The sequence below is a fragment of the Callorhinus ursinus genome, unplaced genomic scaffold (assembly GCF_003265705.2).
Source record: "Callorhinus ursinus isolate GAN/ISIS: 27379988/994484 unplaced genomic scaffold, GSC_fseal_2.0 scaffold49, whole genome shotgun sequence".
NCBI lineage: Eukaryota > Metazoa > Chordata > Mammalia > Carnivora > Otariidae > Callorhinus > Callorhinus ursinus.
Window position 1 is genome coordinate 1800995 of NW_027397111.1, and position 12630 is coordinate 1813624.

General features: G+C 36.0%; 1 protein-coding gene across 9 annotated transcripts in view; it reads left to right on the top strand.

Annotated features, from left to right (window-relative positions):
- The window catches only part of SOX6 (SRY-box transcription factor 6), a 372105-nt gene that overhangs the window by 240177 nt on the left and 119298 nt on the right, over positions 1-12630 (top strand). For 5 of the 9 annotated variants that reach the window (XM_073882851.1, XM_025848518.2, XM_073882852.1 and 2 more), the window contains exon 7: positions 2926-3049. In XM_073882851.1, the coding sequence (XP_073738952.1) occupies positions 2926-3049 (124 nt within the window). The remainder of the gene's footprint in view (positions 1-2925; positions 3050-12630) is intronic. The other 4 variants (XM_025848519.2, XM_073882853.1, XM_025848521.2 and 1 more) reach the window with 1 other exon arrangement.

Sequence of the window (12630 nt, forward strand, 5' to 3'; positions counted from 1 at the left end):
ATTGCCATTGATGCGTTTAGGTTGTCTCATGATCTGAAGAGCTTGGGCATCAATGTAGAAGTAAAATTATGTTTTCATCCTAAGATGCTGTTTAATGAATAACACTAAAGTTCCCAAATTCCATCGTCACATGATCCTTGTAATCCCACCTCTTCTTTTTCATGATTTTCTAGATACTTGGGATGGGATAATGCTCTGTGAGGCCTGGTGTCTGCTAAGAACATGACAAGCCTCTGCCTGTCAAACTGAATTATTTAGTTGGTTCATGTTTTCTTTTTTGAAGTAGAGTTATGGGTAAGAGCCACTATTTCTTGTTTATTCTTTTCAGTAATTTGATAATTTTCTAGAATTGAATATGCCAACTATTTTAAGAACAAAGCAAGGCCCTAACATCTCCCAAGTGCCTATTATGTGCCAATCGCTGTGCTGCAAGTGTTACTTTTCTGGTCTATTTAGTCCTCACAATAACCACGTAAGGTAGTATCATTAGCCTTTTACATGAAGACATAGACTCAGACTACAGAAAGGTGACGTAACCGTTCACGATCACACAGCCAAGGAAATGGCAGTGCATAGATTTAAGATCTGAGATGTTTGACAGCAAAGCCTTTGTAGGCATAGTAGATTCTGAACAAATGTGTGGTGAACGAATGAATAAAGGAATGACTACATCACATTATCTTCCTAATGCTGAGTTTGAAAAAACTCAGAATCATAAAGTTGAAAAGGCTCTATAGGTCATTACCTAGTTCAGGTTTTAGTTATGCTTACCCTCTAAATTATCCCTACCATATGGGTATATGGCCTTTACTCGACCACCTCTAAGGAAATGACACACATGACCTCTTTAATCAGAGTGCTTGTTGAATAACTCATTTTTAGAAAATTCTTCTTTGCATTAAGCTTCCCTAAAATCTCTTTCTTCGGAGTCTTGTTCCACCCTTTTAAACCTCTCAGACTTAATCTGCTTCTTTTGCCATATGAAGATAACCCTGTATCTTCTCTCTCCCAAGCTAAATAGCCCCCTTTTTTTCAGCTATTTCTCAAGAACGTAAGAATAACTTAATAAATGTTCATTAAAAAGAAGGAAAGACTAAATACAATGCCTAGACTTCTCATTTTCTTGTTCTCCTTTAGAGCATGAAGCATCTGTGCTGTTCTAGGTACATGCTAGGCACCATATTTCTAGAAGTAAATGAAATGATTTCCTTTGATCTACTCTTGCACTGAACAACAGTCACCTACAAAAAAGACTTTTATTTTCTGACATAGAACAGTGCCCTCATCTTTGACATCTCAGGTTTGCATCAGGTCACCGCAAGCTGGAGTTGAACAGCAAACCTAGTGCATTTCTTCAGGGTTAAAGGCAAGACCTGGGCACGAGGGGATCAGCTCCAATTTACGCAGGCTAAGTTTGTCCTCTAATGTACAAGACTCGGGCTTACCTCAGCTAAAATGGTAGAAATAGCTGCCCAAAGCTAGTTTCTTTCACGCCCCACTGGCAAGGTAGTAATTGCACAAAGACCTTTTTATTATGAGTTGATTTTCCTGAGAAATGAATTCAGAAAAATACTGTAAAGTGTTTATTTTTTGCTTGCCCTTTATTAACCCACATTTCTCTAGGCTTTCCCTAGAGAAAAACTGTTGGTAAATGAAACCTCTTAGACCCACACAGAAGCATTTTTGCACCATGTCCCTGGCTGTGGAGGGACCAGGGACAGGACAAGGCGAGTTGGCGCTATGTAAACAGGGTCATCAGCCAGTATCCGAATTTTGCCTAAAGAGAAGATTTACGAATTTAAACAGGAGAAAGGTTTGGGTTTGGTAGAATTACTGGTAAATGTTTTTTATCTTAAACAAGATATAATGCAGCTTTTTTTTTTTTTTTAAATATGAGTAAAAAGCCCAAAGACCCATTTTGAATTTAAAGATCACTTCTGTTAGGACATCCTAGTTTTGATCTTTAAATAACAAAAGTCCTGTAGTTCAGCCTATAAACTCATGCACTAAAAGCCAGGACAAAACCTTCCTGTGATGCTCTCCTGGAATCAGGTTAGCATGCATAGAGTGAAAAAGGGAGCTAGGAAATTAAAATGTGATTTCACAGGCATGATTTTGTCATAGCTCTTATTTTCTTTATATAGAATACAAATACTGATATAGAGAGAAGATTTTTCTATTTTGCATTTTTGTGCTCTTTGATACATTTATTGAGGTCAAATGAAATTTGATATAGTAGGATTTATTACGAAATGCTTTCTGAATACAACTCCATAATTACTGAGCCACATGGTAGTGCATAAAGCTGTAAAACTGCTAAGCCAGACAAGCAATTTATATGTTACATCGAGGTGTGTATGGCAAAGAATATTAGTTTAATTGGAAGCCAAGGTGTAGTAGCCTTAAATCTGAAGAACTATATGTTTAACATAATGCGGTAAGGCTTTGAAATAAGACACTAAACTGGGGAGATACCGCTTTGGGAATATATAAAAGTTAGACATTATTTTCTGACCAAGGATACTAAACACCGTTTTCCCAATAAAGGGCAGAATGTAAAGCAGGTGAAAGGACAAAACCTTTCAACATTGCACGGTGTACGAAGCAAACTTACTTCTTCCACCAGTTGTTTTGTTAAAAAAAAAAAGGAAAAGGAAAAGAGTCAAGATAAAAGAAGACCATTCCCCACAGTTTGGTGAAGGCAGGGATGAGGCAAATTTGCAAGGAGGTTGTGTCCTTGGAGTGCTAATGGGATCTAAGAACAGCGACTGGGTACCTTTCGCCTGCGTTTTCTCAGGGAGCAGATTTGGAATGAGGTCAGAAGTGGGTGGCTGTTTGGGTACCAGCACAGCCGCAGGAGTGAAAAACAAATACTTCTTGGCATACATTTGCTCTCTGTCTGATCATAGGCTCTCTTCTGTTTAGCAGGTTCAGGGTCACATGCCTCCGCTCATGATCCCAATTTTTCCACATGACCAGCGGACCCTGGCAGCTGCCGCTGCCGCCCAGCAGGGCTTCCTCTTCCCCCCTGGAATAACATACAAACCAGGTAAGTAGAGAGGAATTTAACATTCTTTTGGAAATGCTAAGATCCCCATGTTTTTGCTTAGTAGTCACAGCAAACACAGGCGCATACAAAGGAGCTACGAATAAAACGGCCCATAAAAGCGGATTTTCACGTAAAATTTGAATTGGGAAGTTAATTGGGAAGGGGGGGCACGTTCAAAAACTCACTGGTTGCTAAAAACTTTTGCTTTCTCTTTTTCCACCTGGTTTGTTCTGAATTCACAGATAGAGTGCTAGTTTCCCTGGGGACCACAAATTTTTGTCAGCGCTCTCTCATAACTTGACTGTGAATAATTGTCTTTGGTTAAAGACCCTTTCCTCCTCCTCTGGGAACTTTCATGCTCTGGGACAGTGGTCACATACACTATAAAATGTTACTGTTGTTTGTTGTCTGATTTCTCCTGGAAGAAAAGTTAAAACGGGGCTGACTTAATTAGCTCACCGCTAATAGGTAAGATTCCTTTGGATTTGAGTTTAAATAATGAAGCATTCAGTAGTATTTTCTCATTCATCTTTGAACCTCAGAAACAGGTCACATAACCTTGCAGTGAAATATGTTTTGAGATGATTTAGCAAATGTTATGATTTTTCTTTATTCCTCTGAGTTTACTGGACTCCTGGGGAATTCAATTAGGGACATAATGGTTTGAAGCTTCTTTCAGAGCCTCCTTGTAAACAGGGCTTTAAATGTTTAAAGATAGGTTGCCAAAGGAATCCAATGTAAGAAGATAGTCAAGTAAATAAAGTCAACCTTAATTTCATTTGTGCATTCTTTGTAAGTGACCTCAGCTCAGAAGTAGTGACCTTGTTCTACTCATTAATAATTTCCGTGTCAAGTTCTTTTTAACATATTAACCTGATTATATTAACCACCAAATCTGAGTGCAACAAATCTGAGTGCAGCAGTTTCTTTGTGTAGAGGGTTTATAAAGTGAACAAAGGCATTTTAATGTGCTTAAAGTAATAATAAAATATAAATCACTTTACTAAAATCCTCAGCAAGGAAGCTTACTTACTAAGTAGCATAAAAACAAACCTAGTGAATTTTAACATCTATTTTAATTGCTTAATGCTATCGATTACTCTTTTGCATTTGGTAGATTACCACCTTCCTTGTGAGGAAAGGTAGGATGCCTATCAGAACTCACAGGTTTCAAGGAATAGAGATGTTAAGGAATTGGCTCATTTTAAGGACTGACTTTGAAAATTCCTCAGATACAAATTAGTCAGACCTGGTTTTACCAACGATTTGGGGATACCTGAATGAAAGGAAGTTTTATTGTTTAAACTGTCAGAATTTGATTTTTCTAGAGCAGGATTTTTAGAGCAAGGTATATTCCCTATGAAATTGATATTCATATTAAGGACAGGAGTGTATTTTGTCAGAGACTATGTTTCTGTCAGTGCAGTGGTTCGGTCCTTCCCTGATCTCTCTAAGTAGTTCTGAACTATTTCTCCGTCTTGACTTCCTTTGGAACATTGACGTAAGCTAAATTTACTGGTTTACCCTGAATCTGAGTTGTCATTCCTATACCAGTCTTAGAAACCTTTTCATCTGTAGAAACCCTTTCTTTAATTTTAGTGCTTCTAAGTTTAAAATGCTTCACATTTAAAAAATTGGGTATGAGCCTTTTCTACTGAGCATAACATTGACATAGTCGACATGTTACTTACCTAATTTTGTTAAAACAATAATGCCATTTTTCATGGGTGAATGTATTTTTGTATAGTTAATGAATTTGGACCACTTTTTAAAAATTCTTCTCACACGGCATCGATGAGACTATAGTAAGTAACCAAGAAGAATATGGAGATTGGGAGAGTGCTGTGCAGAAGTCTTATCTCCGTCGAACAACCTATGTGCAGCACCCTGTAGTGTTCAGGGGTAGCAGAATTGTGTGTGACTATGGTGGCTAAAACCTGTTGCTTAAGGCATGACGTGGATTTGGGCATGTAGCACAATTTTTAATCACAAGCAAGGCTGATAAAAATAAGGTATTTTCTGGTGACCCCTAAGTTACGTCAGAGGTTTTAATTAACCAGAACTCTGAATTCTTAATATTTTGGTTGATCTGGGTTTTATCGTATATACAAATTATATTTAAAAGGATTAAAGTTGTTTGTTCTTATGCAATTAGTAGAGAAATTACATACTGGGGCAACTTAATCTATGCAGTGTTTTTGTCCTTCACGTGAACTGGGGGAGTAGAGTCGTGTTGGATTGGAGCCTGGACCAGGAAAACTGTTTGCTCCAAACTGAGCTATGATAATTTCACTTGAAATACGTGTGAAACAATGCTTAAATTTTTAGAAGAGAGTAGTTCTGTCACATTTGAAAGACATGAAATGGTGGCATAATTTTATATTTTGGTCCCTTGGACAAAAGGATGAGCAATCACTCTCTTGGTCTTTATAAATTACAAAATAAATGGCTCTCTTTTTGCTCTTTTCCACCTTCCCATAACCTAAAACAATCCCACAATGTTGGTGCCTTCAGCTGATTGAACAATTGTCTTGATTTCTAGAAAGCATGGGCTATCTGGGGGTGATGTTCACTGTCAAAGTTGACTGTTTCTGAATCCATTATTAGGATAGTCTAAACAAATGTACTTAGGGCTATGGACCTTCTTCCCTTCAGATAATTTTACACATTGCTGTGGGCATATCAGGGTCCTGGTGTGCAGCAAACACCAAACTTCGGTGCGTTATTGAGAAGCCATGTGGCCTACAGGGATTGTGCAGTTTCAGGGGGAATATCTATCAGATTAATATCTGTAGACATAGCTTTATTGAGTTTTAATGCTTAATTTTTTTAAACAGGTTATATAATTAGATACATTATTCTAGAAAAGCTCATCAGGGCCCAGAACATACACCACAGAATTTTGGTTGCTTTGCTCTTTCACATCATGAAACAGAGATGCAGCAATCCGGGGCAAGATGAATGCATTTAAGCACCTATATTTGAGAAAATTAAAAGATTAAGCCTATTTCATAGCTGGCAATGTGTACATCAGACAGGACCGAATTGGCTATAAAATAAAAATAGTGGATAGCCTCCTTCACACGCCAGGGATGGTGCAGCTGACCCATGGACTTTGTGTAGTTTGGATTTTTAAAATAATTGCTGCTGGAGCAGCCCCCTTGGCTTCCAAGGAGATTCTGGGAATAGGATCTCTGCCTGCCCCTGGCTTTCCACCCACTTGTTATTATAATATAATAGCTAAAGCCTCCTGAATAAGTTGCTCTGTGCCAAACACTGTGCTAAATATTTTACATGGATTATTTTATTTAATTCTTACTTGAACATGTCATTTAGCCTTGCTGAGCCTCACATTTTTGTCATCTAAAAAATATGTCCGCTGCTCAGTATGGGTGTGAAGATTGAATTTGTTACAATGTATGTAAGTTCTTTGAAAATTCTAAGGCACTAGGTTTGGAGGTAAAGTCTGACTATGAAACTAAGTAAATTTAACAATATTAAACTACATCTTTATCCATTAGAAACGTCCAAAAACTGAGCATTGGACTGAGATGTATTATCCCTCTGCCTAATGACCAAAAACAATTTTACAAGTATACCTAGTGCTTCTTTTAGAAAAAGTTCTGGTGAAATATACACACACACACACACACACACACACACACACACACACACACACATACATATACATAAACTTAATATTTTAACCATTTATAAAAGTACAATTCAGTGACATTAATACATTTGCACTGTTGTGTAAGCATCACCACTATCTATACCCAAAACTTTTAATCATCTACAATGGAAACTTTGTGTCCATTAAATGATAACTCTCCCTGTCCCCTAGTAACCTCTATTCTATTATCTTTCTCTATGAATTTGCCTGTTCTAGATACTTCATGTAAGTGAAATCATACAATATTTGTTTTTCTATGTCTGGCTTATTTCATTAAGCATAATGTTTTCAAGGTCCATCCATATTGCAATATGGATCAAAAGTTCATTCTTTTTTATGGCTGAATAATATCCCATTGTGTATATACGTCTATGTCTGTGTGTATATGTGTGGTGTGTCTATATATATATACATATATATATAATATATATATTATATGGATAGATAGATAATTTGTTTATCCATTCATCTATTGATGGACACTTGGGTTGTTTCCACATTTTGGTCATTGTGAATAATGCTGCTGTGAACATTGATATACAAATATCTGAGTCCTTGCTTTCACTTCTTTTGTATATTTATGTAGGAGTAGAATTGTTGGGTCATATAGTAGTTGTGTTTAACTCCCTGAGAAACTGCCAAACTGTTTTCCACAGAGGCTGTGCCTTTATACTCCCACCAGCAATGCAAGAGTTCCAGTCTCTTCACATCCTCACCAACACTTGTTATTTTCCAACTTCTACAAAAAGATTATAGCCATCCTAGTAGATGTGAACTAGTATCTCATTGTGGCTTTGATTTTCATTTCCCTAATGATTAATAATTTTGAGCATCTTTTCATGTGCTTATTAGAAATTTGTATATCTTTCTCAGAGAAATTACTTTGCTTAGTGTTTTTTTTTATTATGTTCAGTTTTTTAATTAAGCTGTTTGCTTTTTGTTATTGAATTTCAGGAGTTCTTTATATATTCTAGATATTAATCCCTTATTAGATATATGATTTGCAAATATTTCCTTCTATTCTTAGGTTGGCTTTTCACATACTTGGTAGTATCTTTTGATGCACAAAAGTTTTTAATTTTGAAGCACTCCAATTTATCTTTTTTCTTCTTTTGGCCTGTGCTTTTGCTATCATATCCTTGCAATTGTTTCTAAATACAAAGATTTACTCCTGTATTTTCTTCTTAGAGTTTTATAGTGTTAGTACTTAAGTTTAGGTCTTTGATCCTTTTGAGTTAATTTTTATATGTTATTTAAAGTAAGAGTTCAACTTCATTCTTTTGCATGTGCATATCCAGTTTTCCCAGCACTATTTGTTGAAAAGATATTCTTTCCTCATTGAATATTCTTGGCTCCCTTGCCAAAAATCAATTTACCATATATATAAGGGCTTATTTATGGGCCCTCTATTCTATTGTATTGGTGTGTATATCTGTTCTTATGCCAGTACCATACTGTTTTAATTACTGTAACTTTGTAGCAAATTTTAACATCAGGAATTATAAGTCTTCCAACTTTATTCTTTTTCAAGATTGTTTTGGCTATTGGGGACTCTTGCAATTCCATATACGTTTGAGGATTTGGTTTTCTACTTCTATGATAAAGATCTTTGGAATCTTGATAGATATTTCATTGAATCTATTGATTGCTTTGGATAGTATTGACATCTTACCAATGTTAAGTCTTCCTGTTGATGAACATTTCCATTTATTTATTTTTAGTGATGTTATATAGTTTTCAGTGTACAAGCCTTTCACCTCTTTGGTTAGATTTATTCCTAAGTATTTAATTATTTTAGATGCTATTATAAATAGAAATACTTTCTTAATTTTCTTTTGGATTGTTCATTGCTAGTATATAGAAAAACAAATGATTTGTGTGTGTTAATTTTACAAGATTGCCAACTTTTGCTAAATTTGTTTATTAGCTCTAGTAGCTTTCTTGTGGATTCTTTGGAATTTTCTATATGTAGGATCATGTGATATGCAAATAGAGATAGTTTTACCTCTTGCTTACCAATTTTGATGCCTTTTGCCCTCCTCCCTTTACCTCTCTCTCTCCCTCCTCCTTCTTTCTTTTTCTCTTTCTCTCTCTCTCTGTCCCCCTCTCTCTCTTCCCCATCCTCCCTCCCTCCCTCTCCTTTCCTTCCCTTTCCTCTCTTCTCCTTTCCTGCTCTTCTTTTCTTTCTTGTCTAATAGTGCTGGCTTGAACTTCCAGTAAAATGTTGTATAGCTGCAGTGAAAGCAGGCGTCATTATGTCATTCCTGATCTTAGAGGGAAAGATTTACAGTCTTTTACCATTGAGTATGATGTTAACTGTGGATTTTTCATAAATATCCTTTATCGTGTTGAGGAACTTTCCCTCTATTCCTAAATTTCTCAGAGTTTTTATTCTGAAAGGGTGTTAGATTTTGTCAAATGCCTTTTCTGCATCAATTGAGATGATTATGTGGTTTTCTTCCCCTTTGCTCTATTAATGTGATGTGTATTACATTGATCTTTTTGTGAGTGTTGAACCACCTTTGCATTCCTGGAATAAATCCTGCTTTGTCATGGTGAATAATCCTTTTAATATGCTGTTGGATTCAGTATGCTAATATTTTGTTGAGGGTTTTACATCTATATTCATAAAAGATGTTGATCTGTAATTTTCTTTACTGTGATGTCTTTATCTGACTTTGATATCAAGGTAATGTTGGCCTCATTATTTTATAGTTAGGAAGGGTTTCCTCTCCATTTTGTTTTTGAAAGTTTTGGGAAGAATTAGTGTTAATTTTTCTTTTTAAAAATTTATTTATTTTTAATTTTTTAGAGATGATGGAGGGAGAGAATCTTAATCTTAAGCTCCACACCCACTGTGGAGCCTGACATGGGGCTCGATCTCACAACCCTGAGATCATGACCTGAGTTGAAACCAAGAGTCAGACGCTTAACTGACTGAGCCACCCAAGTGCCCCTAGTGTTAATTTTTCTTAAGTGTTCAGGAGAATTTACTGGCAAAGCCATCTGGTCCAGGGCTTTTCTTTGTTGAGAAGTTTTGTTTACTGATCCAATCTCTTTACTTGTTATAGGTCTGTTGAAATTTTCTATTTCTTCTTGAGTTGGGTTAGGTAATTTGTGTGTTTTAACAAATTTGTCCATTTCTTCTAGATTGTGTAATTTTTTGGTATAAAACTGTTATCCAGTGCTTCTTTTGAATTCCTTTGTTTCATTAGCATTTACTGAGTACCATTTATTTGCATATATATGTTGGGGGTGTACATATGTGTGTATATGTATATATAAATATATATATGTGTGTATATATATATTCTTATTTAATTTTCTTTACAACTCTAAGATATAGGTGGCATTATATCTATTTTGTTAAAAGAAAAAAGATATGAATAGTCAAATAAGTTGATTAAATTTTCCAAGCTTTCCCATCTAGAAACTAGTGGAGATAGAATTCAGACTGAAGTTCTCTGATTTGATATTTTATACCCTTGCTGACATGCTTTAAGTGTGTATGATATTAAAAAAAGTTGGGGCGCCTAGGTGGCTCAGTCGTTAAGCATCTGCCTTCGGCGCAGGTCATGATCCCAGCGTCCTGGGATCGAGCCCCGCATCCGGCTCCCCGCTCAGCGGGAAGCCTGCTTCTCCCTCTCCCACTCCCCCTGCTTGTGTTTCCCCTCTCGCTGTGTCTCTCTCTGTCAAATAAATAAATAAAAAATCTTTAAAAAAAAAAAAGAGAAAAGTCTAGCTCTTTATTTGCTGTGGAAAATATGTGATTTATATGTATGGATTCATCCAAGATGGATTCATCTTGTAATGCCTGCTATTTCTACATCTTCCAGAATATGTAAAGCTGAGGTTTATAACCACTATTACTGGAATACTTGAAAAATTAAATTTATATACTTGAAATCAAGGCAGTTTTTCTGAGGTACTTTAGATTAGTAATTTCATTTTTATATGAGAGTTTTGAGGTCCAAGAAGAAAATATGCACATCCACATAAACTAACCTAGTTTTCTGGAGATCAAGATTACTTTAACTATGCCCTTCATCACATATGGAAGCTATATCATTGGTGAGCTATATTAAGGCATGGGCTTTGAGTTGATATTTTTTGATTTCTTGTAATGGATGGATTTATTTATTTTTTAATAAGATTTATTTATTCATTTGACAGAGAGAGAGAAAGAACTTGAGTGGGAGGGGCAGAGAGAAGGGGAGAGAGAATCCCAAGCAGACCCCACGCTGAGCATGGAGCCCAACGTGGAGCTCTATCTCATGACCCTGAGATCATGACCTGAGCGGAAACCAGGAGTTGGACATTTAACTGACTTCACCACCCAGGTGTCCCGTAATGGATGGATTTATATCAGTTTATCCACATTCACTTATTTAATTGCTATTGTGACAAATACCATGGATTTTCATATGATTGACCAACAGTCTTATGAAATAAGTGAAGAAATTAAGATTGATCCTTGATTCTTATCTTCTTTAAAGGTATGAAAAACAATGCATATGTTCTTAGAAAATGCCCTGGGATCAAGAGTTTTCTCATCATTGATCTATTCTCGGATGAACAGAGGAGAAATTTAGCAAGAGAAATAACAGCATGGTGATCTCAGCAATATATACTTTAATCCTTGCCAATTTTTTTTGTTCGATTGTTCTCAGAGCAAATTGAAGGTTGCATTTTATTTTTAGGATCCTAAGTGTGTCATTCATTACCTGCTAACTTTTTCTGCAGCGTGATGCCTCACAGAGATAAAGTCAGATTGATTGTGGCATTGTTTCAGAATATAGAGATGTTGTAACATTTTGCTATTCTCAATGCAGACATCCAAGCAAGAAGCAAAATGATATGTCCAAGTCTGTACTGGTGGTTGTGATTGAAATATTTCCATATTGTAGCAAGAGTGAGGATAGTTTATAAAAGTGGGGTCTACCTATAAGTTGTTTGGCAACTCAGATAATTTACCATTATCCTGTGATGCCACCACACAATAATCTGTGAGATAGTTCAGGATATGTAGTGTATTTTGATTCTATTTTAGAGGGTGGAAAATGAAGTATGAGATTTTGAACCAGTTATGAAAAGTCATTGAATCCTGTCTCCTAGGTTAATGTATTTTTATTTCTCTACTCTTGCCAGCCTCTCTAAATGATTTCCTCAGTAGGTTAATTCTGAAGTTAATATCCCAGGAGACTACAGTCCAGTCCCTTGTCTTTCTGAAGAATCAAAGTAAATGGGCAGAATTTTACCTATGAGATTTTTGACTTTTTAATAAAAATGAAATTTGTATTTAATTACAGAAGCTAGGAGTATTCTGGCAGGAGGTAGCCTGAGTCTAATGGGTCCTAGGTTTTTAGTACAAGTTCCCCCTTCTCCTGTGTTTAAGTTTTAATAAGTTCTGACTACTTTTCACTTTCCTTGAAAATTAAAAAAAGGAACTTTCTCTCTTCAGAGACTCTTGCTGTGGAGCTGTTTTGGTTCCAAAGGAATGTTGCCTATTGTGACAAGTGAAACTAATGTCAGGCAAATTTTCCATAGGCTTTAAATCCTGTTTTGTATTTGTTCTATAATATTCAGTTAAAAATAGTCACTTGGAAAATCTAGAAGGCTGGAAAGATGAATTTACAGAATGGGCATTATTTCCCAAATTGGCTTTTGGAGGTTGTCTTTTTTACACTAGAAGTAGCAAGGGCCAGATTACAGTAGTGCCTAAAGCCAACCTGTTCCAACAGGCTTCATCTTCCTTTGTACAAATTTAGAAAGAATGGATCCTCATGCAAGCATTTCAAATCCAGAGACAAATTTGAAAAAAATTGCTACAACATGTTGACTGATTTCTTGCCAAGTCAGCCACTGAGAACTTTTACTTGACCGACTCTTACAAAGAGAAAATTAA